Below are 27,188 nucleotides of genomic sequence, written 5' to 3'. Positions count from 1 at the left end.
AGTGTAAAAATACTCACAAGTAATAAGGCTTGTGCACTCTTACTGCTTACAGATAATCATGTCTCAAAAATTTAGCATGTGAATTATTACACAATCATTTTTATGAATCACTTTAGTACACATGCAGAAGTAAAAGCAGGACCAAAATGAGCAAGAAAATAATTCCAGTGAAAACTACCTTCATTATTTGGAGAGGGGTTTGGATAAGTAAATTTAGAAGTATGTGTGCTACACCAATGAGGTCCATGTAGTACAATAAGCATACAACCAACTACATGCAGGACAAGATTGCACCCAGATAGTTACCTAACAATGTTGTTCTACTCCATATTGTCATGCTTTAACCCATACAGTGTTGGTATGCATGCCCATGCTGGACTTTTTTTTTTTTTCTTTCTTTCTTTGGCAAAAGTGATACAACTCAAAAGTGATACAACTCATCCCACAACTAAATCAGAACATAATGTATCTTACATAAATATCTGAGTTCATTAGATGGCATTTCTATTAATATACATATATACAGTAGGATATGCAACAATGCATAGTCATTATAACGTACAACTGCAATAATGCACTGAAATTTTAATAATCGGAATATCAGACCAAAACTGGCACAACAAACTTGCCACTCGTGTGAGCACTGGAACTTTAATAAATGTTTAATTGGAATAACAAACCAAAACTGACAAGATGAACCCGCCATTTGTGTGAGCACTAAAATTTTAATAAAAATTTAATTGAATAACAAACGAAAACTCATAAGACTAACTCACCAGCTGTGCAAGCCACTGCTCACCTAGCCGCCACCTGTCTTTTCCTCCCTTTTTTCCTTTCCTATCCCTTCTTTTGTTTTGTCTCAAACGTACCTCCATGTCACCTCCCCTCCCCCTCATCTGTCAGAGATAAGGGACTAGGGAGTGATACCTTGCTCTCTCTCTCTCTCTCTCTCTCTCTCCCCCTCATTCATTTTGTCATTTTCACTTCATTGTTTCTCACTCTTTCTCTCTCTCATATGCAATTCCATTTTCATTCTCAGTCAGTATCATTCTACAATAAAACCTCCCTAAACTTAACTTGAATAAGCCAAATATCAGATAACCTCATCAACCAGTTAGTTGATCAATCAGTTAGTGCCTTGTGTACAGTGTAATAACAAAATATGCTGCAAATATCTATTTTGGGGCTTATGATGTGGTATTGATTGATGATGTTATATTGTACTAATAATTGTATATAACAATAAACATACATGTTCATGTACATAGAAACCAGCCTAAAATGCGTATTGTTGGATTAACTGAACTTTTGGATAAACCGACAGTCACCTCACCCACATAGTTCAGTTTAAGGAAGTTTTACTGTATTTAGCAATCCTTATGATTGTTCTTACTTACACAGAGAGAGAGAGAGAGAGAGAGAGAGAGACACACTCCCTTCCCTCCTTCCCTTTCCATTCCCTGACCAGAGAGAGAGAGAGAGAGAGAGAGAGAGAGAGAGAGAGAGAGAGAGAGAGAGAGAGAGAGAGAGAGAGAGAGAGAGAGAGAGAGAGAGAGAGAGAGAGAATTTTATCATCAGTAACAAGATTTGTGCTCAGTGTACAGGTTAACATTAAAAAATTCGGCCATCAATAATTAATCTGGTTCCTTCAGATTTCTGGCATGGATTCCAGAATACATTTTCAAATTTACCATGTTGGTGCACCACTGTTTTCTGGAGGTGATGTTTATATTTTGATGGCGCTGTACTCCAGAATCAGCTGCTGGGTCTTGGTTGAACCTGCTAACAGGTATTCCTGCTCATTCTTTCTCATTTTATCATTTATTTGCTGCTGTTATGGACTCAGCAAAGAAAATAGGTGGTGTAAAAACATACACATTGTGCGTTGTCGATTGCACAGAAAGCTGAAGTGCTAAAAAAAAAAGCATGTCTGTTAAATATATACAGCATGTATAACCATAACAAAATTTTTGAAAATTCAGCACTCAGGTCCAGAGATTGCCAGATTTTTTAATGTCAAACCGTACTACTGCTTCTACTCCACAACTACAGGAATAGGCTTACAGGCCTAGGCATCTGTACTACAGTAATTATTAGATACTATTTTTCAAGAAAAGAGTGCATCTATTGTGCTGGCAAGTACAGCAGACAATACCACCCAAGTTAGGGTGGAACAAAAGCCTTATTTTTTTTATCAACTCCTCTCCTCTAGCTGACTGTCTTCAGCCTCTTTCTCAATGCCGCAGTGTTGCATCTCTTGCGGTCTCTTACTGCTATTTTCATGTCAACTGCTCTTCTGATCTTGCTAACTGCATGCATCCTCTCCTCCTGTGGCCTTGCTGCACAAGACTTTCTTCTTTCTCTTACCCCTATTTTGTCCATAACTCTAATACAAGAGTTAACCAGTATTCTCAGTCATTCACCCCTTTCTCTGGTAAACTCTGCTCCTTTATTTCCACCTTCCTATAACTTGGTCTTTCAAAAGGGATGTTTCAAGAAATCCTGTATTTCTTACTATCATTTTTGACTCTGTTCGGGGACCAGCACCTCATTGGGCCTTTTTCTTATTACAGTTTTGTTGCCCTTGGCCAGTGCCCCTCCTAAAAAAAAAAAAAAAAAAAAGTTTCACAGTATCCGATTTCTGTGATACTCGAGTTTCACACCGAGTTATAAATTCTTACTATTCAAACTTTTGCACATTATTTCTTCAAGTTTTGCAGTTTCATCATGCATGAATTACATATTCCTATCACTGGCGTCACCTAACAAAAATAAATATATATGTCCTATGTCCTGTATGCACATTTCCATGTACAGTTCACATACCTGAATATACAAATTCTTTGTGGATAAAAACCCACTTGTTAGCAACACCACTAGTCATACCAGCTTGCACACAAGAGGAGGGGAGAGCAAGGCCAGTGACAGCACCACCACTTTGTGAAAAAACACACAAACAAATGAAAGATTTATCATTACTATAGTGGTTGTGATGATGCTCCACTGCCAAGTCACTCCAGACGCAAAGACAAAACACAAACTCACACAGTTTTAGATGCAGTTGCACTGCATTGCTGCAGTGCTAGATGTGAGGACAAAACACACACACACACAATTTTAGATGTGATGGCACTGCAGAAGTGAGGATAAAACACAAATACACACACAAATTTAGATGGGATGGCACTGCACTGCTACACTACCACTACTGCTACACTACTACACACACACACACACACAATGGAGATAATAAGGCAACAGCTACAGGAACACAACAAGGGCATGGAAAAGCAAGTGATTAAAATAACAAGGGAAAAAAGTAATCTTGTGAACGACATGGTACAGAGAAAGGTGTGTGTGGTAGTATTTGTAAAGGAGAAGAACCTTCCCATGAAAATAGCTAGAGAGAAAGAGGAGGCAGAAAGGGCTAAGGAAATTACAGCAGAAGTGGTGGGGGAAGGAGAAAAGATAGTTGAACAAACTGAAAAGGTTTATAGGATTGGAAAATACAACGAAAATGGAACAAGACCAATGAAAATAAGATTCATGTCACAAAAGGCAGTGGAACATGTCTTACAAAGAACAGGAAAATTAGCAAAAGTAGGAATGAGGGGAATATGGATAAAAAGAGACATGAAAGAAGAAGAGAGAAGTAAACTGAAAGAGTTGAGAGTAGAAGCCCAGTCAAAAAATGAGGAGAGAACACAGGAACAATAAAGGAGATTAATTTGGAAAGTTGTTGAAGTGAAAGTAAGGAATGGTGGCACAAAGATGCCACAGAACATCACCAAGCGGAAGCTTAAAAATTATGTATACAAATATGAATGGTTTGGTGTCAAGCCTATTGGAACTTTAAACCTAAAGAACAATAAACCAGACACAGTATGTTTAACAGAAACCAAACTAAAAGAGGAAATAAAGTTGAGATTTGCAAAGGAAAGATACAACACATGGAGGAGAGACAGAAAAGGAAAGGGAGGAGTGATGATATTGGCAAAAGAGGATATTGTTGTTGAGGAAGTAGAATATGGTGATGGAATGGCAAAAACTGAGTATTATGATTAAAATCAAAGGAAGTGAGAAAAGGAAAGTTATTGTCACATACATACCACCAAAAAACTAATGCATGGGAGACCAATAAATATAAAATTATGCAACTAGAAACAAGAAATAGCACAGAGGAAATGATAAGGAAAAATAACAAAGTGCTCTTAGTAGGCAACTTCAACACTAAAGGAATTAGCCGGGAGGAGATGGAAGTGAAAGAAAATGTCAGGTTATGGAGTGAAGAACTTATGCATACCATATGGTGAATACAGTGAGACAGTGGGTGTATGAACCTATAAGATGCAGAGAAGAACCATCATAGTTGGACTTGGTCTTTACAAAAATCCCAGAAAGTAGACAAGTATACACTGTCTGACTCCACTGGGAAGAAGTGACCATGTGATAATGGAAATGGTACTACAGGAGGAAAGTGTTGCACAGGAATGAACAATTTAAAAATGGGAGACAGAGCTATCCTACGGTAAACTTTGCAGAGCTTATTAAATTTTATGGAAAAATTGTTGCACAGGAATGAACAATTTAGAAATGGGAGACAGAGTTATTCTATGGTAAATTTTGCAGAGCTTATTAAATTTTATGGAAAAATTAACTAGAAAGAGCTATTTGAAATAGGGTAGTGCAAGAAAAATATGAGATATTTTTGAGCAAGTATAGAGAGAGGGTGCAACAGTTTGTGCCAAGTTATAAAGGGAAAATTGGGAAGCATGAATGGTATAATGCCAGGTATGTAACGCAAAAAAGAAAAGGACAGGGCATGGAAAATGATGAAAATCTGAGGAGGAAAATTATGAGAAATCTGAACAGAAATACAAGAGAAGAATACAGAAAGGCAGGGAATGAATATGGTATAATAAGAAAAGAAAAAATTCTGAAAGTGACTAAGTAAATGCACGGAAAAGCCCAAACTCTTCTACGGATACATAAATGGAAAAATTAAACATAGGGATGACATAAGTTAAAAAAGAGAAGGAAGAATTTATGAAACTACTGAGGAGATGAATTAACTAATGAATAAGGGTTTTCAATCAGTGTTCATAAAGGAAACCAATTTTGTGGCACTGAAAGTGTATCATAGAATGAGGGAATACAGGAGATACAAGTAAAGACAAGAAATCAAGAAACTGCTGGAAGAGCTGGATGTTAGAAAAGCTATGGGACCAGATCAAGTAAATGGATGGATATTAAAAGAATGCAGAGAACAAATGGAGGAGCCCATATGGGATACAATTAACAGCTCGATGAAAAGTACCAAGGGAATGGAAAAGAGCTAACGTAGTCCCAATATACCAAAGGGGAAATAAAATGGAACCACTGAATTACAGACCAGTGTCATTAACAAATATTGTAAACAAGCTTTGTGAAATAGTAATTAAAGATAGATGGGTGCAATATTTTGAAGATGAAAAGATAATTGCAGAAAAGCAATTTGGATTCAGGAAAGGAAGATCCTGTGTCACAAATCTACTGAGCTTTTATAGAAAAGTAATTGATGGAGTGCAAGAGAGGGACAGATGTGTTGATGTGGTATACTTGGATCTCAAAAAAGCATTTGATAAAGTTCTTCACAAAAGCCTTATGTGGAAGTCAGAGAATGAAGGACTAAAAGGAGCAACATAGAGATGGATGGATGATTATTTACAAGGGAGGGAAATGAGAACAGTAATCAGAGAGACTAATTCAAGTTGAAATGGAGTGACAAGTGGGGTACTGCAAGGATCTGTGTTGGCACCTATATGTTTCAAATATATGTAATGACATGAAAGAGGATCTAAATAGTTATATTAATCTTTTCACTGATGATGCAAAAATAATAAAAATAATAAAGGATGAAAATAACAGCATGTAGTTACAAAAGGATATTGACAAGATATAAGCATAGAGCCAAAGGTGGAAACTAGAATTTAATGCCAGAAAATCCCACATGTTGGAAATAGGAAAAAGTAAAAAAAAAAAAAGAGACCTTTATGGAATTACAATATGGGAGGAGAAATAGTAATAAAAAGTAATGAAGAAAAATATTTGGAAGTAATGCTCCAGGACACACTGTCACCTGAAAGGCACATAAATGGAATATTCAGCTCTACATACAGCTTGTTAACAAGCATTAGGGTGGTGTTTAACTATTTAGATAAAGAAATGAAAAAATTATAAGCATGATATGACACTTTTTTTTTTTTTTATGTAGGACACTTGCCTAGGGAGAAAAAAAAAAAACCCCACTGGGATGCCAGTCCCATAAAAGGGTCCAAAGTGGTAGTCAAAAATTGAAGGATAAGTGCCTTGAAACCTCCCTCTTGAAGGAATTCAAGTCATAAGAAGGTGGAAATACAGAAGCTGGCAGGGAGTTCACCAGAGAAAGGGATAAATGATCAAGAATACTGGTTAACTTTTGCATTAGAGAGGTGGACAGAATAGGGATGAGAGAAAGAAGAAAGTCTTGTGCAGTGAGGCCACAGGAGGAGGGAAGGCATGCAGTTAGCAAAATCAGAAGAGCAGTTGACATGAAAATAGCGATAGAAGACAGCTAGAGATAACACATTGCGGAGATGAGAGAGAGGCTGAAAACAGTCAGTTAGAGGAGAGTTGATGAGACAAAAAGCTTTTGATTCCACCCTGTCTACAAGAGTGGTATGAGTGGAACCCCCCAGACATGTGAAGCATACTCCATACATGGATGGATAAGGCCCTTGAACAGAGTTAGCAGCTGGGGGGTGAGAAAAACTGGTGGTAACATCTCAGAACACCTAACTTCATAGAAGCTGTTTTAGCTAGAGATGAGATGTGAAGTTTCCATTTCAGATTATAAGTAAAGGACAGACCAAGGATGTTCAGTGTAGAAGAGGGGGACAGTTGAGTGTCATTAAAAAAGAGGGGATAGTTGTCTGGAAGGTTGTGTAGAGTTGATAGATGGAGGAATTGAGTTTTTGAGGCATTGAACAATACCAAGTTTGCCCTGCCCCAATCAGAAATTTTAGAAAGGTCAGAAGTCAGGCATTCTGTGGCCTCCCTGCTTGAAATGTTTATTTCCTGAAGTGTTGGACGTCTATGAAAAGATGTGGAGAAGAGCAGGGTGGTATCATCAGCATAGGAGTGGATAGGACAAAAAGTTTGGTTTAGAAGGTCATTGATGAATAATAAAAGAGAGTGGGTGACAGGACAGAACCCAGAGGAACACCACTGTTAATAGATTTAGGAGAAGAACAGTGACCGTCTACCAGCAGCAGTAGCAGAACAGTCAGAAAGGAAACTTGAGATGAAGTTACAGAGAGAAGGATAGAAGCCATAGGAGGATAGTTTGGAAATCAAAGCTTTGTGCCAGACTCTATCAACAGCAAAAATTTCACTAAAATCTCTAATGGCCGTATTTTTTAAAACTTTCGCCAGACGTGGCATTCAGTTTCGCCAGGCGATCAACAATTTTGTACTGTTAAAACCAGTTGCAGATGTCGCCGGACTTTCCTTCACCAGGGTTGGCGATGGAATCATATTGGAATAGCCTGGCGAATGTAAGTAGCCGAGAGGCCTCCCTTTCCCATGAGTGAGAAACTTTTTTTTTTCATACAAATCATCATTTTTTGTAATAAATTAAATAGAATACACATTGTAATTTTTAAACTCTGAATAGAACAATGTAGTAAAGAAAATACTATACTCGCATTGCTTTCTCAAGACCATCGTGATTCTAGCGGGAGATCAAGACAACACCAGGCGTCCCAGGTGAGTTATTTTATTTTCAGTTTCTATTATTTTCGTTTCAATATCATTTTCGTTGAAAGCATCTTACGATTTCGTGTTCTGATGATAGAGTTTTTACTTTGAGCAGTATAAATGAGGGTGGAAACGCTCAGGTGCTCTGCAGTGAGGTGTGTCAACTCAATTCTTGTACCCCTGCTCCTCCATTTATTTCCCTGTGCAGTGTCTGTTCATCATTTACATTAAAATAGGTTTTGTCTCATGGCATAGTTACAGAGTAGTACCATCATCATAGTGTCAAGAAGCTATGATTATAGTTTATTTTCTTCGTGCACAGCTACTGTTATACCTGACTGCTAAATTGATTGTTACCATGCATTTTATTAGGTTATGGATCCACTGCTAGAATCTGAGGAGTTGAAAGTGCTTAATGATGCAGAAATAGGTAGGGTCAGGCTGCCAAGAATTCTGAATGACCACTTGGATTTGTTCTTGACATTCACTAAAAAAGAATTTACTTCCTGGTAGGTACACAATATCCAAGGAAGCTGCAAAATCCTTGCTCACTGATTTATATTTACCAGAGGGAAATGATTGAAAAGGTTAGGTTAAAGTACACTAACTGTAATACTTACATACATGGTAAATGTACATGTGAAAATGTTAAGCAGTCTTTCATTTAGGAGGAAAATTAGGCTAGAAAATGTTTGGCAAGTTTTTTTCTTATTATTATTAAATGCCATTCACATGGCATTATATTAAGTTTTGTTGGTTAGAGTGGTTTACGTTAAGTTTGATTAACTTGCGTTACATTGTTTTAAATTGATTATTACAGTAGGGTTGTTAAAGTTAGGTTATGCTTGGTTAAGGAGGCTTTTGTCAAATATACAATATATATATATATATATATATATATATATATATATATATATATATATATATATATATATATATATATATATATATATATATAATCATACCTAACAAAATTCCCCTTAATGCCAATGATATCTATGATATCTATAGACCATCATAAAAAGATTTCCCAACAATTATATATATATATATATATATATATATATATATATATATATATATATATATATATATATATATATATATATATATATATATATATATATATATATATATATATATATATATATATATATATATATATATATATATATATATATATTGTATAGTGTATATGGTTATGTACATAATGATAACTTGAAGAATTTATTAGTTTATTTTTCCTCTAAGTGCAGTTACTTGTACTAACACTGTTGACATGGGTGACAGATTGTCATAGGTTCCATTAATTTTTCAGATTATGGATCCACTATTAGAATTTGAAGAGTTTGAAGTGCTTGAGGATGCAGAAGGAGAAAGGAGAAAGACTACCGAGATGAATTTTGAAAGACCACTTGGATTTGTTTACAAGCCTGACTGAAGGGAAATTTACATCTCAGTTCCGCATTTGGAGTCCTCAAACGAAGATTCCGTTGTCTCGCCATACCCATGCGGACAAATTTGGACACAAACATGGCCAAAATTTGTAGTGCTGCTGTTTTGCACAATATTGAAATTAAATATAGGAATGATTTGGATAACTATGATGATGGTGATGATAATGATAATGATGATAGTGGTGATAATGGTAACAATGAAGATGAACAGGATTTGGTTGATGAAAATGCACAAAAGAAGAATGCTGGACAAAGAAAGAGAACAAATATAATCAATGGTATGTTCTGAAACCTGTCCTTTAAGGGACTGCCACCATATCTTTTTCTCACATATTTCATGACTTTTAAGCTGATAAGTTCTCTAAAAATGTAAATATCAGGATGTATATAAAATAGCTCAGTGTTTGTTTACATTTTCATACTCAATCATTGCCTGGTCCAGAGAGGCCTATTTATGTTTTTTTTTTTTTTCTGCTCTCCTAGTGCTATTAAGAACATATCAATAGCCAGAATTGCTCAAGATTTGCATGCACAGTCCATGATATATGATACATGTCACCCTAAACAATATTACCATTTATACCTTCACTCCATTTATAAATTATATTTAGATACAGTATGTCAATGAAAAACAAATGTTTTCTTCCGTTTTTTTTTTTTTTTTTTTCAAGCCAGCTTTTATGATGGGTTAATAATAATAGAAAAACATTATCTTGTGTTTTAATATCACATGTGTTTCATGTTTATGACTACATTATTGCATAGCATACACATATTTGTACTTAGTATCACATTTGTCTTTGGACATGCTTTGCAACTAGAGTTACTTATGGGGTTGGGTGGAATTTTGTCTTTTTTTCTTCGGTTAATAGCACATTTAGGCTTCTTGTTGGTGCTGTGTTGGTCAGTCCCAGCCAATGGTGGAACAGGAAGGATTTCTGTAAGTAAACCCATGATGATGTTTATGGTGCACTGTTATGTTTGAACATTGTACTTGCAGGTGTAGGCAGGATTGATGGCAGTATGTAAGTAGTCTTCAGCCACTTCATAAGGTTTGAAATAATCAGCACCTGGTGGGACTTAGTAAAACATATTCATTCAAGTTAAAACATACCAAAAAGTATCAGCAAAAAAATATTGCAAGGTGACTTAACCTAACCTGACCTAAACTAAACTAAACTGCTACAGTAGCAGCATTTCTATCCAGCAGTTTGAGACGCATATTGTATAATAATAAAAAAAAAAAAAAAAAAAAAAAAAAAAATATATATATATATATATATATATATATATATATATATATATATATATATATATATATATATATATATATATATATATATATATATATATATATATATATATATATATATATATATATATATATATATACATACATATATATACATACATATATATATATATATATATATATATATATATATATATATATATATATATATATATATATATATATATATATATATATATATATGATGAGGGGTATCAGATGTAGGCCTACCAGTGTCAGAGGGGGAACGATCTGAAGCAATACTGTTCAATTTAACTCCATCTCAGTTAACCTCAACCACACCTCTACAGACCCTGGTGTCTTCAGCCCATATTCACTCTGGCCTACACTTTTTCCAACTTCCTTAAGTTGTTTTCATTGGTTATTTTAAGTCAAATTAATTAAATTATGTAAAGTTAAGTTGGTTGAAAAATATAAATTCCTAGAACATTAAAGGAACTTTTAACTAAATTCAGAACCTCAAAATATCTCAGAAAAAAAAAGGAAAAAAAAAAAATGTCCAAAAAGACAGGTTTGAAAGTCTACAAATATTTTATATATATATTTTTCACTACCTACCTACCACAAAGTTGCACCACAGGCAAAGAAAAGAAGGGGGCAAAATTAACTTAATTCCATTCACATTGTTGTGTATTATATTTTATTTAGGAAAAACAATATCACTCACCAGTTTTTAAGATTCTCCCATATCTTCCACAATTGTTGAGGAGTTCTTTTGTGACTGGTCAGATCACAAAACTTGCTGGCAATCTCCTGCCAAGCCTGTGCCTTCTTGTTGCTTGCACAGAATTTCGTACTTTTATCGTTCAGGACCTCTATATGGTCCTTAACGAACTCCGGCAGTACCTCTTTATCCAAAATGGATACAGGAGAGGCACGAGAAGTCACGGTAGGGTTGATACAGGAAGCCACGATGATAACAGCTGATGTAAACAAACTTGGATTTCCTGAGCATTTTCAGTGGCTGATGTGGTAAGTCGAGCGGGGATAGAAAATGTTAGCGCTGGCGACCACTCACGTTCGCCAACCCTGGCGATCAACAACCTTGGCGAACATTGTGTTTTTAAAGTAAGGACTTCCTCACTCGCATGGCAGCCAGGCGACCACGCGAGTGAGGAAGTAAGTAAAGAACAATCCTAAAGATTGCTAAAATAGAATGCGACCAATCGAGAATGAGAATGGAATTACATGTATGAGAGTGAGAAAGAGTGAGAAAGGATAGAGCAAAATGACAAAATGAATAAGGAGGAGAGAAAGAGTGAGGTATTACTCCCTTGTATCTCTGACAGATAACAGGAAGGAGAGGTGACAGGGAGAGAGGTTTGAGACAAGAAAGAAGGGAGAGGAAAGAAAAAAAAAAAGGGAGGAAGGGACAGGCATCAGATAGGTGAGCAGTAGCTCACACAGCTGTTGAGTTAGTCTTGCGAGTCTTAGTTTGTTATTCCAATTAAATTTTTATTAAAATTTCAGTGTTTGCATGAATGGCAAGTTTGTCCTGCCAGTTATGGTTCATCATTCTGATTAAATATTTATTTAAGTTGCAATGTGTTATTGCAATTGTACATTTTATTTATTTATTTATTTATTCATATATATATATATATATATATATATATATATATATATATATATATATATATATATATATATATATATATATATATATAAACAAGAAAGCTTTGGGGACATTAAAGCCTGTGATTAGGCTTTCCACTAGATACAGTATTTGTTTAAGAAATCAACTTCGTTTAATTTATATGAGTGTATAGAAGTATTTGAATAAGCAGTATTTAAATAAATATTTAAGTGCCATAATAGTCTGAAAACAGAAAAAGCCAATGTAAGCTATTATAGCTCCAGAAATATTAAGTGTGTATTACCCCAAAATATGTAACAAGGTTGAAATAAAGCAAGGTATTGAGGATCTAATTTTCTTGCCATTCACTTAATTAATGTCAAATTGACTGATTTAAAAAAAGGGAGGGCACCACAAAAGGCAGGAGAAAAGGTATCATATCCTTTAACACCTGATAGGTTTATCCATAAAATGGGTGCTCTGTGTAACAGAAGTACAGAGACTAATATACACTCAAATAAATTAAATGAAGTTGATTTTTAAACAAATAGTGCATCTAGTAGAAAGCCTAATCACTGGTTTTAATGTTCCCAAAGCTTTCTTGTTCACATCTGATAACCTGGCCAATTATTTTTCAATAAGCTGAATGGACAAATGTACTATAGTAATAATGGGATGCAATGACTCCCTACCTGACAATCAGAACTAATTCATACATTACTTATTGTGCAGCTCATGTCTCCTTGAAACTGCTCAACTCTTACTCTTCAGATTGTTTTATGTTCTGGCTTCCTGGCCATTAAGGCCTGTCCACACACTTAAGCACAGCTTGACGGGCACTGCCCACAACTGGGCTAAGTCCATGGGCACAAATGTAGTGTTGTCCACATGGTGTTAATATGGCCTGGTTATACCCAGACAACAGCCAGAGGGAATGGTCATCGAGGTGCAGGCAGTATCTGGTGATTTCACAGGTACTTTACCAGTATTTTAGCGGGTACATGCGGTGAACCAGTCAGTGGGTAAGCTGCTCACTGGTGTTGACAGGCATAACTCGATCATCTGGACATGGCTTTTGAATCAGGTTTTACTTGGCTGTACCAGTGAGAAATCACCATTTTTGTTGCTCCTAAACATAGGGCATACATTTTGGGCTTTCATATTTCCTTTATGCTATAAAAGGTGACTGAAGGGAATTAGAGTGAAGAGACTGAAGATCCCCTCCTCTGTATTCACTGTACCAATGATGAGGCAAGGCATAGGTGAAGATTCAGCTCTCTAAACTCCAATGTAGATGCTTTATCTCTGCTGCTCCCCTTATAAGTGTATATAAGCCTGATATATAGAGATTTTCTATTGTTAATATTTTTATTTCAAGATATTTGATTAAAATTGTATAATGATTATTACATGGAAAGCTTCACAAACTTGATATTCATGACACTAACATTATGCATATTCTAAATAACAACAGCTCTTAAATACATTGAATTATACATTTAAAAACACCACAAACTTGCCTTTAAATCATAACAGAAGATATTGGTAAACACCTCAAGCCATTAGTTTGGTCTCCAAGAGAAGTGAAACTCATGAAGAGTGAATGCTTCTACTATCTATAGGTCACACCCTAATTACAACATAAGACTTAAATATATGTAAAGAGACAAAGCACATCTCAGACCCATGCAAATCAAGATGCAAGAAATGTTTGACCTAACTAAACAGATCTTACATTTGTGTTGTTCCTACTGATGACTTATGTTCCTTAGTACGAATTTCTTTTCTCTCTCTCTCTCTCTCTCTCTCTCTCTCTCTCTCTCTCTCTCTCTCTCTCTCTCTCTCTCTCTCTCTCTCTCTCTCTCTTTTTTTTTTTTTTTTTTTGCAAGCTGTATGTTAACAGCAGTCATACTTGATATACTGCAACTGACTTAAAACTAATGTCACCTGCTATGACTTACTTCACAGGCCAAGACGTAGCAAGTAATGGGTATATTCAACTAACACAAGATTCTTTAAAAGGCATGCAAAATAAATGGTGAAATAAATCTATTTACTAAAAAACAGATAAGAATTTTCAAATTTTCCTACTTACAAAGATGATTTGGATCTTGTACCTTTCTTGTGAGCACATTCTTTGGATCCTGGAGGTAGCCAGATGTCTGATGTGCAATCACCACCTGGGTATCTGCAGGCAATTAATTTTTCTCAAAAAAAAAAAAAAAAAAAAAAAAAAAAAAAATTTATATATCTAAAAATTGGGACTGTCCTATAAACTATGAACATTTTATGTGCATTTTACCTAAAGACAAGAGCTTTAAAATAATCAATATGGTTCTTAACAGAAAGAAAGCAATCAAGTACATTTCTAAGTATCCTCTTCGTACAGTTTTTATTCATCACACCACATTATGTAATTTCATGGTTCTTCTTATCTTTCACATTTTCCTCCAACTTGTTTCATGCAACGATGTTTCATTCTCAGCAAATACTACACTGACCATCCTGACAAGTTTTCCTCCTCCCTTCCTCATTTTTTGATTATCCATCCAAGTTACATACTCCTTGGACATCTCACCTCCATTACATTCAACTTCTTTCTTGTCTGCTACTCCCATATTCCAAGTCTCAGCACCAGACAGTGTAGTGGGCACTACTATCCCTTCATACAATATTTTCTTTACATTCATTCCAAGTGTCCTACTTTCCAACAGTTTACTCATAGCTTTCAACACTTTTCCTGCTTCCTTCATCCTATTTCTAACCTGTCTCTACTCTTTCATGCAATGCTAATGCAGATCCAAGATATTTTAAACAGTCTACCTCATCCAACTCCTCACCACTCACCCTTATATTCATCCTACCACCTGCCTCCCTTGTGCACCTCATTACCTTACATTAACTTTCCTACATTAACTTTCAGTTTCCTTCTCCTATAGCCCTGTCCAAACTCCTCTACCAACCTATTTAACTTCCCTATATCTGCCATCACAGTTTCATCCACAAAGTAATTAATTCACATTCAATTCTTCACCCCCTGCTGTTACTACACCTAATCTTCTGCCTAACATTCTAGCATTACTGTAACTTCCCTCACCATACTATCCATATTGAGGTTAAACAGCTATGGTGACATTATACATCACTGCTGTAACCCAACCTTGACTGGAAACCATTCACTTGTGATGTTTCCTACCCTTGCACATGCTCTACACTCTTCTCAAAAAATTTTTTCACTCCTTTTAACAACCTGCCACCTTCACCATACAATTTCAAGACATCCCACATTCCTTCCTTGTCAATTCTGTCGTATGCCTTCTCTAAATCCATAAAAGTCCAGAATACTTCTTTCCATTTTGTTAAAACTATTTAACAAATCTTACAGCAAATACTTAATCTATGCAGCCCCTCCCTTTCCTGAAATTTCCTTGTACATCAGATATTACTCCATCTGTACCTTCTTTGATTCTCTTTATCAATACCTTACCACACACCTTACCTACCACACTCAATAAACTTATAACCCCCTTTCCTTTACAGTGTAATTACACATGCACTTGCCCATGCTAGTCAGGAAACACTCACTTAACAATCTAACTAACCCTGTTATGACACTGACCCCACCTGCCTTCAAACATTCTACTGCACATCCATCCAGACCTAGTGCTTTTCCATTTTTCATATCCCCTAATGCTGCCTGAATTTCCTCCTTAGTCAAAAGTAGTTTATTATAAATTTGTGAGCTTCAACAACATTTCAACACATTTCTTTCATACTAAATAACTGGAAACAGACTTGTCTTGTTATATTGGTCAATATAAGCCATAAGTTGTTACTGGCTATTCAATATATGAAATCCTACTATCTCTGTGTATAGGTTGACCCCCACTTTTTTTGCCTATATATTTGGCCTTCAGAACTCAGCCTATACATAAGGAAATAAGGTACTTAATACAGCAAAAGTCCTGTCTTTCAGCATCCAACATTTCAGAAAACCAGATGTTTTAGCACTTTTGCAAAATAATCCCATTCCAAAAGTTATCTAATCTTTCACAGTGCTTCCAAAAGGTATTGGCAAATGGCAAGTATAAGAATGGTGCCAGAGCACTGTAATCATTTGCCATCAGATGTAGGCTCTACTGCTAGCTGTAGCACCTGTGGGTATGATGGTGTGAGCAGTATATATGAGAACATTTTTGGTACAAATTTGGAATATACAAATAAAATACTAGACTGAGGAGGATAAGGAAGGAATATTAGAGTTCAAAGCATAACAGGCACAGAGTAAAAAAAATAAGGATATGAAAACAAGCTATTGAGTTAATATCCCCATGTTTGCTTTTCCACTTTGTCTTTGTGAATGAAAATCCACCAATGGCTGAGGAACAGACTGATCAGCATATCATTTTAGATGTGACAAATCCTGCTGCTTTGGAGATGCAAGAGGAAGAAAGTGAGGAGGAAGAGGAACCAAAGAAAGTTTCATGGAAGGACACTAGAAAAAATCTTAATTTATTTATTGGTTTGTTTTCTAGAAATATGCCGTGGAAAGTGTTGTGATTTCTAAATAAATATGCCTTGGAGATGTTAGTTATGTTTTTTGCAAATAAGTAAATAAATAGTAGCCTATGTTCTCATTTATTCAATGCTAATACAACTGATGAAATTCACATCTGGTCTTTTAGTATATTCGATGGCACCTGTTCAGTCCCATAAATACCAAAAGCCAGGATTTTTCCTGTATTCAATAACAACATGAACTTCTATTTAAGTATGAAAGTTTACAGAGCTTACCTGATTTCATGAGCTAGGGCAGGACCTTCTGGTTCCTTTCCAAAGTCTACCAAGAAGTTGGGATTCAGAGCAAGACCACCACTGACAGTGTCAACATCAATCTGCAGCATTACTGATCCCTTTCTGCCAGGAAAACATAATCATAATTAACTGGAAAAAAAATAAATAAATGCAAAATATTGGTGACACAGGCACTGCCTACACAAGCTTTCCCTATTTTAACAATATAATGTACATATACATATATAAATACATACATACATATATGGCTATTTCAGCAGAGGCACTACCTACACAAACTTTCCCTATTTTACCAATGAAATGTACATATACATATATACATATATAAATACATACATACATACATATAGGTACATATATGGCTATTTCAGTATTTATTACTACTTTTAAGATATTTTCTTTATATCTTATGATCGTCCTTTTCTCTTCGTAAAAGCTGATGACCTTCAGGCCCAGTCAAGCATGAAAAGAAACAGCCAATCACAGCTACCACACAGCAAGTCCGGCAGCCATGCACAGCCAGCCAATCAATGATTCTTGCAGGCCAGGTTGACTCCACAGCTCAGTGAATAAATACTCAGCCACACAGCAACTTCAGCCATTCCCACCTCTGCTATAACACAACACAGACTACCAGAGAAAGGTTAAGAAATCCAAAAACACAATCTAATGAAAATTATCTTCAGCAGTCATAAACCAAATTATGAGAGAGAGAGAAAAGGACTATCATAAGATATAAAGAAAATACCTTAAAAAAAATAAATGCTGAATTAGCCATCACATTTAATGAAACCTGTATACAAGAAAATACCCTGCCCATATATATGCTCAATATACATATAAATATGTAAATACATTAATTTAACATATAATATATATATATATATATATATATATATATATATATATATATATATATATATATATATATATATATATATATATATATATATATATATATATATATATATATATATATATACACACACACAGTTATGCCTTGTGATTCACACGTCCTTCAGTTTGAACAACCCCCAATTCAAACAGGGTTGGCAAATAAATTTTGTCCTCCAATTTGAACACAAATACCTGTTTAAGTGACGCTACTCAGTCAGTTCTCTTGCATTCCTCCTCCCTCCCTCCCTTCTCCTCCTCATCCCTCTCTCCCTTTCCCTTCCCTGCCCCTCTCCCCTATCCCTCCCCATATTCTTCATCCCTCTATCTTTCTCATCCACCTTTCTCTCTCTCTCTCTCTCTCTCTCTCTCTCTCTCTCTCTCTCTCTCTCTCTCTCTCTCTCTCTCTCTCTCTCTCTCTCTCTCTCTCTCTCTCTCTCTCCATGTAATTTACTTTCTTTCCCTATATGTCCCCTCCTCCCATTGTTCCTTTCCTCTCCCTTCCTCTTTTGTCTGGTCTCAAACTTCCTTCCTTGTCACCTCCCCTCCCCTGCATCTGTTAGAGATACAGATCTTTCACACTCGTATGATTCCATTTCCATCCTCTATCTGTCTCATTCTATTTAGCAATTCTCAGGATTGTTCTTACTTTCAGAGAGAGAGAGAGAGAGAGAGAGAGAGAGAGAGAGAGAGAGAGAGAGAGAGAGAGAGAGAGAGAGAGAGAGAGAGAGAGAGAGAGAGAGAGAGAGAGAGAGAGAGAGACATTTTGAGGCTGGTGTTTATATACAATGGCATTTTGTATAAAATCTTAAGGTCACTGTTTTTGTACTTGATGGATAGGGTAGCCCACTTTTTTGTATCTTTTTTAGAATGATTCAAGTGCCATCTTATACTTCAAAATATACGGTACTTTATGTTTTATTTTTTTCTATAATTTAGGTTATTTTCATTCAATTGTATGTCTAGGGCACAACATAAACCTATAAAAATGAAAAAAATATGAGAATTTTGGGACCTGGAATGTATTATTATTTATTGATCTACTTTTTACTTTAATTTGAATGGGATAAATTGCTTCCCAATTTGAACAGCCCAAATCACTTTATATATATATATATATATATATATATATATATATATATATATATATATATATATATATATATATATATATATATATATATACACACACACACACACACACACAGTGAAACCTCAGTTAGCGAACACCTTGCTTTTCAAACAAATCTGTTTTCAAACAAAATTTTGTGCTCACCATTGCTTTGGTTGTGGTACCATAATTCGGTTCTAGAACAAAGTTATTTGATTTCAAATATAAAAAGACATAGGAAAAGCTGCCGTTTATTACTAATTTATAGTTTCTATAAATATTTACTTAATTTTTATTTATTTGGAGGAGAGACACAGGGTGTAAGACAATAATTCAATTTCTGAAATAAGTTAATGTGATCCCGTTGAAAACCTCAATATAAACACAGTTTTTGGCGCTCAGGAGTAATCCTGAGCCACCTGTGGCTCTCTTGATGACCCCCAATGCCATCACTACTGTACAACTGCATTTTTCCAGTAGCTTTTCCCAGCTGCAAGATGTCTTAGTGTTATGATCACCTTCATTTTGGTGTTTAATGGGATGCTTCTCTACGTGTCCCTCTGTAAGGCTTCCCTCACTAGATCAGTAACAAAGAGAATACCTGTACTGTCTAAACAGTATCTGCTGATGAGTTCTGTGTCACTAAGTTCATTCAATATATCCTTTCTGGATAATTTGTGAGCTGGTGATGTGAAGCAGCCATCTTGACCGTGGGAGTGTGTCATAAGCTGCTAAAACAGGGTAGGCTGGTATATGGGAATGGATTAATCCATTTTACATTGATTCCTATAGTGAAAATAGTTTTGGTTTTCAAACATTTTGGATTTTGAACAACATTCAGGAATGAACTGAGGTTCCTGAACTTAAACTTGGTTACTGAACACCTTCCTTTTCGAACAAAATTTTGAACTCATTATTGCTTCAATTGCAGTATCATAATTCAGTCCTAGAAACAAGGTTATTTGATTTCAAATATTAAAAAAAAAAAACAGCAAAAGCTGTTGTTTAGTACTCATCTATAGCTTCTACAAATATTTACTTTGTTTTTATATATTTAGAGAAGAGACACAGGTTGTAAGACAGTAATTCAATCTTTGAAATAAGATAAATGTAATCCCGTTGAAAAGCATGGATGGAAACAAACAGTTTTCAGTGCTTAGGAGTAATTCTGAGCACCAAGTGTATTTACTGGTTGTATTGTACAAGGCATGAGCCAAAGCTCATTTTGTCCAGTCTCCATAACCATATTTATCCAGTTTCTCTTTAAACATGTGTGCACTGTTTGCCACAACCACTTCTTCCTTCATATCATTCCAGATTTCAATAGTTCTATAAGGGAAGCTATATTTTTCAATGTTACTTGAACATTCACTCTTCTTTATTTTCTTCCCATGCTACCTTGTCTGTCTCTCTCCCTCTTCCATCTGTGGTACCAAGTCATTTCTGTCTATTTTTTCTATATTGTTTCCTAATTTGTGCACTGTTATAATGTCTTCCCTTTCTCTTCTCTCTTGTAGTGTTGGTAATTCCATCTCTTCAAGTCTTTCTTCATAGCTTAAGTCTTTCAATTCTGGTACCATCTTCATCGTTATACTCTGTATTTTTCTAGTTTGTTTATCTTTTTCTCTATGTGGAACCCAAACTACAGCTGCATATTCCAATTTAGGTTGTATCATGCTTGTTATAATTTTCTCCATCATTTCTTCATCTAAATAGCTAAATGCCTAGCTAATGTTTGTTAATAAGCTGTATGTTGAGCTGAATATTCCATTTACGTGGCTTTCAAGTGATAGTGTGTCCTGAATCATTACTCCCAAATCTTTTCCCTCAATACTTTTCATTATTATTTCTCCTCCCATTTTGTACTTCCATGAAGGTCTCTCTTTATTTTTTCCTCTTTCCAACATGGGGCATTTTTTTTTTTTTTCTTATGTTGGAGGGACACTGGCCAAGAGCAACAAAAATCCAATGAAAAAAAGCCCACTGAAATGCAAGTCCCAGAAAAGGGTCCAAAGCAGTAGTCAAAAATTGAAACATAAGTGTCTTGAAACCTCCCTCTTGAAGGAATTCAAGTCATAGGAAGGTGGAAATACAGAAACAGGCAGGGAGTTCCAGAGTTTACCAGAGAAAGGGATGAATGATTGAGAATACTGGTTAACTCTTGCATTAGAGAGATAGACAGAATAGGGGTGACAGAAAGAAGAAAGTCTTGTGCAGCGAGGCCGTGGGAGAAGAGGAGGCATGCAGTTAGCAAGATCAGAAGAGCAGTTAGCATGTAAATAGCGGCAAAAGACAGCTAGAGATGCAACATTGCAGTGATGAGAGAGACGCTGAAGACAGTCAGTTAGAGGAAAGGAGTTGATGAGACGGAAAGCTTTTGATTCCACCCTGTCTACAAGAGTGGTATGAGTGGAATCCCCCCAGACATGTGAAGCATACTCCATACATGGACAGATAAGGACCTTGTACAGAGTTAGCAGCTGGGGGGGTGAGAAAAACTGGTGGAGACGTCTCAGAACGCCTAACTTCATAGAAGCTGTTTTAGCTAGAGATGAGATGTGAAGTTTCCAGTTCAGATTATGAGTAAAGAACAGACCAAGGATGTTCAGTGTAGAAGAGGAGGACAGTTGAGTGTCACTGAACAAGAGGGGATAGTTGTCTGGAAGGCTGTGTCCAGTTGATAGATGGAGGAATTGAGTTTTTGAGGCATTGAACAATACCAAGTTTGCTCTGCCCCAATCAAAAAATTTTAGAAAGATCAGAAGTCAGGCATTCTGTGGCTTCCCTGCATGAATGTTTACTTCCTGAAGGGTAAGACATCTATGAACAGACGTGGAAAAGTGCAGGGTGGTATCATCAGCATTGGAGTAGATAGGACAAGAAGTTTGGCTTAGAAGGTCATTGACGAATAATAAGAGAGTGGGTGACAGGACAAAACCCTGAGGAACACCACTGTTAATAGATTTAGGAAAACAGTGACTGTCTACCACAGCAGCAATAGAACAGTCAGAAAGGAAACTTGAGATGAAGTTACAGAGAGAAGGATAGCTGTAGGAGGGTAGTTTGTAAATCAAAGCTTTGTGCCAGACTCTATCAAAAGCTTTTGATATGTCCAAGGCAACAGCAAAAGTTTCACCAAAATCTCTAAAAGAGGATGACCAAGACTCAGTAAGAAAAGCCAGATCACCAGTAGAGCGGCCTTGACAGAACCCATACTGGAGAGCAGATAAAAGGTTGTGAAGTGATAGATGTTTAAGAATCTTCCTGTTGAGGATAGATCCAAAAACTTTAGATTGGCAGGAAATTAAAGCAATAGGATGATAGTTTCAGGGATTAGAATGGTCACCCTTTTTAGGAACAGGCTGAATGTAGGCAAACTTCCAGCAAGAAGGAAAAGTAAATGTTGACAGACAGAGTTGAAAGAGTTTGACTAGGCCAGGTGCAAGCACAGAGGCACAGTTTTGGAGAACAATAGGAGGGACCTCATCAGGTCCATAAGCCTTCTGAGGGTTTTAAGCCAGCGAGGACATGGAAAACATCATTGCGAAGAATTTTAATAGGTAGCATGAAGTAGTCAGAGGGTGGAGGAGAGGGAGGAATAAGCCCAGAATTGTCCAAATTAGAGTTTTTAGCAAAGGTTTGAGAGAAGAGTTCAGCTTTAGAAATAGATGTGACAGCAGTGGTGCCATCTGGATGAAATAAAGGAGGGAAAGAAGAAGAAGCAAAGTTATTGGAGATATTTTTGGCTAGATGCCAGAAGTCACGAGGGGAGTTAGATCTTGAAAGATTTTGACACTTTGTTAATGAAGGAGTTTTTGGCTAGTAGGAAAAACAGAAATATAAAGTGCATGAGATTCTGGTGATGGAAGGCTTAAGTACCTTTTGTGGGCCACCTTTCTATCATGTATAGCACAAGAACAAGCAGTGTTAAACCAAGGCTTGGAAGGTTTAGTTTGAGAAAAGAGTGAGGAATGTACGCCTCCATGCCAGACACTATCACCTCTGTTATGCACTCAGCACACAAAGACGGGTCTTTGACATGGAAGCAGTAGTCATTCCAAGGAAAATCAGCAAAATACCTCCTCAGGTCCCCCCAACTAGCAGAGGCAAAATGCCAGAGGCATCTTCGCTTAGGGGGATCCTGAGGAGGGATTGGAGCGATAGGACAAAATACATGTATGAGATTGTTATCGGAGGAGCCCAACGGAGAAGAGAGGGTGACAGCATAAGCAGAAGGATTAGAGGTCAGAAAAAGGTCAAGAATGTTGGGCATATCTCCAAGACGGTCAGGAATATGAGTAGGGTGTTGCACCAATTGCTCTAGGTTGTGGAGGATAGCAAAGTTGAAGGCTAGTTCACCAGGATGGTCAGTGAAGGGAGAGGAAAGCCAAAGCTGATGGTAAACATTGAAATCTCCAAGAATGGAGATTTCTGCAAAAGGGAAGAGAGTCAGAATGTGCTCCACTTTGGAAGTTAAGTAGTCAAAGAATTTCTTATAGTCTGAGGAATTAGGTGAGAGGTATACATTACAGATAAATTTAGTTTGAGAGTGACTCTGTAGTCATAGCCAGATGGTGGAAAACTCAGAAGATTCAAGAGCATGGGCACGAGAGCACGTTAAGTTGTTGCACTCATAAACGCAACATCCAGCTTTGGAACGAAAATGAGGATAGAGAAAGTAGGAGGGAACAGAAAAAGGGCTACTGTCAGTTGCCTCAGACACCTGAGTTTCAATGAGGAAAATAAAATGAGGTTTGGAAGAGGAGAGGTGGTGTTCTACAGATTGAAAATTATATCTTAGGCCACGAATGTTGCAGAAGTTAATAAAGAAAAAGCTGAGGGGGGATGTCAAGACATTTAGGGTCGTTGTCAGAAGGGCAGTCCGACCTGGGGACATTTGTGGTCCCCTCCCCAGATGGGGACTCCGAGGCTGGTATAGGAGTTGCCATGATAATTTTGAAATTTTGAGTGAAGGGTGATTGTAGTTTTGTGTGGAGGAAAAGAGTTGTCTTTAGAGGGCAGGCTAGTTTCCATCTTTGGCTTCATGCATGTATCTTATCAATATCCTTTTGTAACTCCTTGCTGTCATTTTCATTCTTTATTATTTTCATTATTTTTGCATCATCAGCAAACAGGTTTATATAACTATTTAGATCCTCTGTCATATCATTTACATATATAGGTACCAAACATAATAGGTGCCAACACATCCTTGCAGTACCCCACCTGTCACTTCACACCAACTTTAATTAGTGTCTCTGATTACAGTTTTCATTTCCCTCCCTTGCAAATAATCATGTGTGTGTGTGTGTGTGTGTATTTACCTAGTTGTATTTACCTAGTTGTATAGTACAGGGTCCGAGCCAAAGCTCAATTAGTCCTGTCTCCATACCCGAATTTGTCCAATTTCTCTTTAAACATGTGCACACTCTTTGCCGCAACCACCTCTTCTTTTAAGTTATTCCATATTTCAACCGTTCGATGCGGAAAGCTGTATTTCTTAATATCTCCCAAACAATGACTCTTTTTTAATTTCTTCATATGTCCCCTTGTACATCTATCTCCTTCCTCCACTTTTACAACTAGGTCATCTCTGTCTATCTTCTCCATGCCATTTACTAATTTGAACATTGTTATCAGGTCTCCTCTTTCCCTTCTTTCTTGCAGTGTTGGTAATCCAATTTCTTCCAGTCTTTCCTTGTAACTTAGGTCTTCCAATTCGGGTATCATTTTCGTAGCTGTTCTTTGTATTCTTTCCAATTTCCTTATATCTTTCTTCTTGTGTGGAGACCATACCACTGCTGCGTATTCCAGTTTGGGGCGTATCATGTGTGTTATGATTTTCTTCATCATTTCTTTGTCTAGGTAATTAAATGCCACCCTGATATTTGCTAGCAAATTATATGTAGAGCCAAATATTCCATTGATGTGTTTTTCTGGTGATAGCGTGTCTTGAATTATTACTCCCAAGTCTTTTTCTTCTTTGCTCTTTCGTATTGTGATTCCTCCCATCTTATACTCCCATGAAGGTCTCCTTTTACTTCTTCCCATCTCCATTACATGGCACTTTTTTATATTGAATTCTAATTTCCATCGTTTACTCCATTCATAAATTCTATCAATATCCCTCTGTAGTTCCTCACAATCCTCTTGGTTCTTTATTACTTTCATCAATTTTGCATCATCTGCAAACATGTTAATGTAGCTATTTAAACCCACAGTCATATCATTTATATAGACCTGAAACATTATAGGTGCCAACACAGACCCTTGTGGTACTCCGCTTGTTACTTCGCACCAACTTGATTTATTATCTCTGATTACTGTGCTCATTTCCCTACCTTGGAGATAATCCTTCATCCACTGAAGTATTTTTCCTTTTAGCCCTCCTCGATGTTCCAGTTTCCATACGAGACTTTTATGTGGAACTGTATCAAAAGCTTTTTTCAGATCTAAATAGACTGCATCAACCCAACCATCTCTCTCTTGTAGTTTATCTATTACTCTTGTATAAAAGCTCAGTAAGTTTGTTACGCAAGATCTCTCTTTCCTGAAACCGAATTGTTTTTCTGTTATTATATTTTCTTGTTCAAGATATCGCACCCATCTGTTTTTAATGACTATTTCACAGAGTTTACTTACAATACTCGTGAGTGAGACTGGTCTGTAATTCAGTGGTTCCATTTTATTACCTCCTTTGTATAACGGTACTATATTTGCTCTCTTCCATTCCTTTGGTACTTCTCCCTCCTTCAAAGAACTGTTAATTATCTCCCATGTTGGTTCTTCCAATTCCTCTCTACATTCTTTCAATATCCATCCATTTACTTCGTCTGGTCCCATCGCCTTCCTAGTATCTAGCTCTTCCAGTAGTCTTTTAATTTCTTTTCTTTCCACTTGTATGTTTGCTATTCCTTTCTGTTGTTCCTCATCTCCCAGTGATGCAAAGGCAGTTTCTCTTGTAAATACAGACTTAAAGCTTTTATTCAGTATCTCAGCCATCTCTTGTGTGGTTTCATAAATTTCTCCATTTTTCTTCAGCTTTGTAATGGTATCTCTATGCTTTATTTTTCCATTTACATATCTATAGAAAAGTTTGGGTTCTTCTTTACACTTTCCAACTACATCTCTTTCAAAATTTCTTTCTTCTTCTCTTCTTATTTTAACATAATCATTTCTAGCTGTCCTGTATTCTTCTCTATTTATCTCATTCCATTGTTTCCTCATTTTTTTCCATGCCCTCTCCTTCTTCTTTTTTGCCTCTGCACACTTTGCATTAAACCACACTTTCTTATTTTCTTTTACCTTATATCTTGGCACATATCTTTCAACACCTTCTCTAAACTTGCTTAAAAACACTTCATATTTTTTCTGCACCTCCATACCTCTTAATAAATTATTCCAATCAAGCTCTCCGTAGAATTTCTTTAACCCTGTAAAGTCTGCCTTAGCATAATTTTTTCTCTCATTTTTATATTCCTCATTGAATTTTGGCACTTCTTCTTTGATCTCTATCTCCATCTTCACATGATCACTTTTTCCCACTGGACACAAATATTCTATACTTGGTTCATTTTCTGGCTTTTTTGTAAAAACCAAGTCTAGGAGTGATGGTTCATCTTCCCCTCTGTACCTAGTATTTTCTTTCACCCATTGATCCATCGTGTTTACCATAATAGTCTGTAAAAATTCTTCACTCCATGTACTGGCAATCCCTGTCACCTCCATCTCCCCCCAGTTTATCTCCTTGCTATTAAAATCTCCTACTAGTAACACCTTGTTTCTTATCTTTAGCATGTCATCTATACTTTTTATGAACTCGCTTTGCATGTGCTTATAATCATCAGTCCCCCAAGTGTTGGTCTTTGGAGGCATGTATGCAACAATAATTTTTCTGCTTTCTTGTCCTTGGATCTTGATCTCCACACTCAATGTTTCTGACCTCCCTTCACCATATTCCACTGTTTCTATCAAGATGTTTTTTCTTACTAGAATCATCACTCCTCCTCCTCCCTTATTCTTTCTATCTCTTCTTCATGTGTTATATCCTTCTTCTTCAAATTCAACATTAATCTCCCTTGTTAGTTTTGTTTCCGTAATGCATGCCACTTCTGGTTTCTTTTCATGTAAATAATCTCTTAGTTTCCTTTGGCTGGACACTAATCCGTCTATGTTTGTATACATAACTTTAATTTTATTTATTGTGGACCCATTTCTTTTGTGTTCTCTCTTTGTTGTCTTACTTCT

At 36.3% G+C, this 27,188-nt stretch overlaps 1 protein-coding gene and 1 long non-coding RNA gene across 8 annotated transcripts in view; both read right to left on the bottom strand.

Moving 5' to 3' along the window:
- Positions 1–9,937: 9,937 nt before the first annotated feature.
- On the bottom strand, positions 9,938–12,176 carry LOC135103637 (uncharacterized). Its single transcript, XR_010270141.1, has 2 exons — positions 11,213–12,176; positions 9,938–10,171 (listed from the first exon to the last, which is right to left on the bottom strand). It is a non-coding gene; the product is annotated as an uncharacterized LOC135103637 (long non-coding RNA).
- A 1,723-nt stretch (positions 12,177–13,899) lies between these two features.
- LOC135103633 (methanethiol oxidase-like) overlaps positions 13,900–27,188 on the bottom strand; it is a 36,486-nt gene continuing 23,197 nt past the window's right edge. For 4 of the 7 annotated variants that reach the window (XM_064010176.1, XM_064010174.1, XM_064010175.1 and 1 more), the window contains 2 exons: positions 16,916–17,038; positions 13,900–14,309 (listed from right to left, as the gene is read on the bottom strand). In XM_064010176.1, coding sequence (XP_063866246.1) covers positions 14,213–14,309; positions 16,916–17,038 — 220 coding nt within the window. In that variant the 3' untranslated portion in view covers positions 13,900–14,212. Of the gene's footprint in view, positions 14,329–16,915; positions 17,039–27,188 lie in introns of all 7 variants that reach the window. The other 3 variants (XM_064010179.1, XM_064010178.1, XM_064010180.1) reach the window with 1 other exon arrangement.

This window comes from Scylla paramamosain, chromosome 9 (genome assembly GCF_035594125.1).
Source record: "Scylla paramamosain isolate STU-SP2022 chromosome 9, ASM3559412v1, whole genome shotgun sequence".
NCBI classification, from domain to species: domain Eukaryota; kingdom Metazoa; phylum Arthropoda; class Malacostraca; order Decapoda; family Portunidae; genus Scylla; species Scylla paramamosain.
Note: the sequence above shows the minus strand (reverse complement) of the source record. Positions and strands in the feature narration are given on the sequence as shown.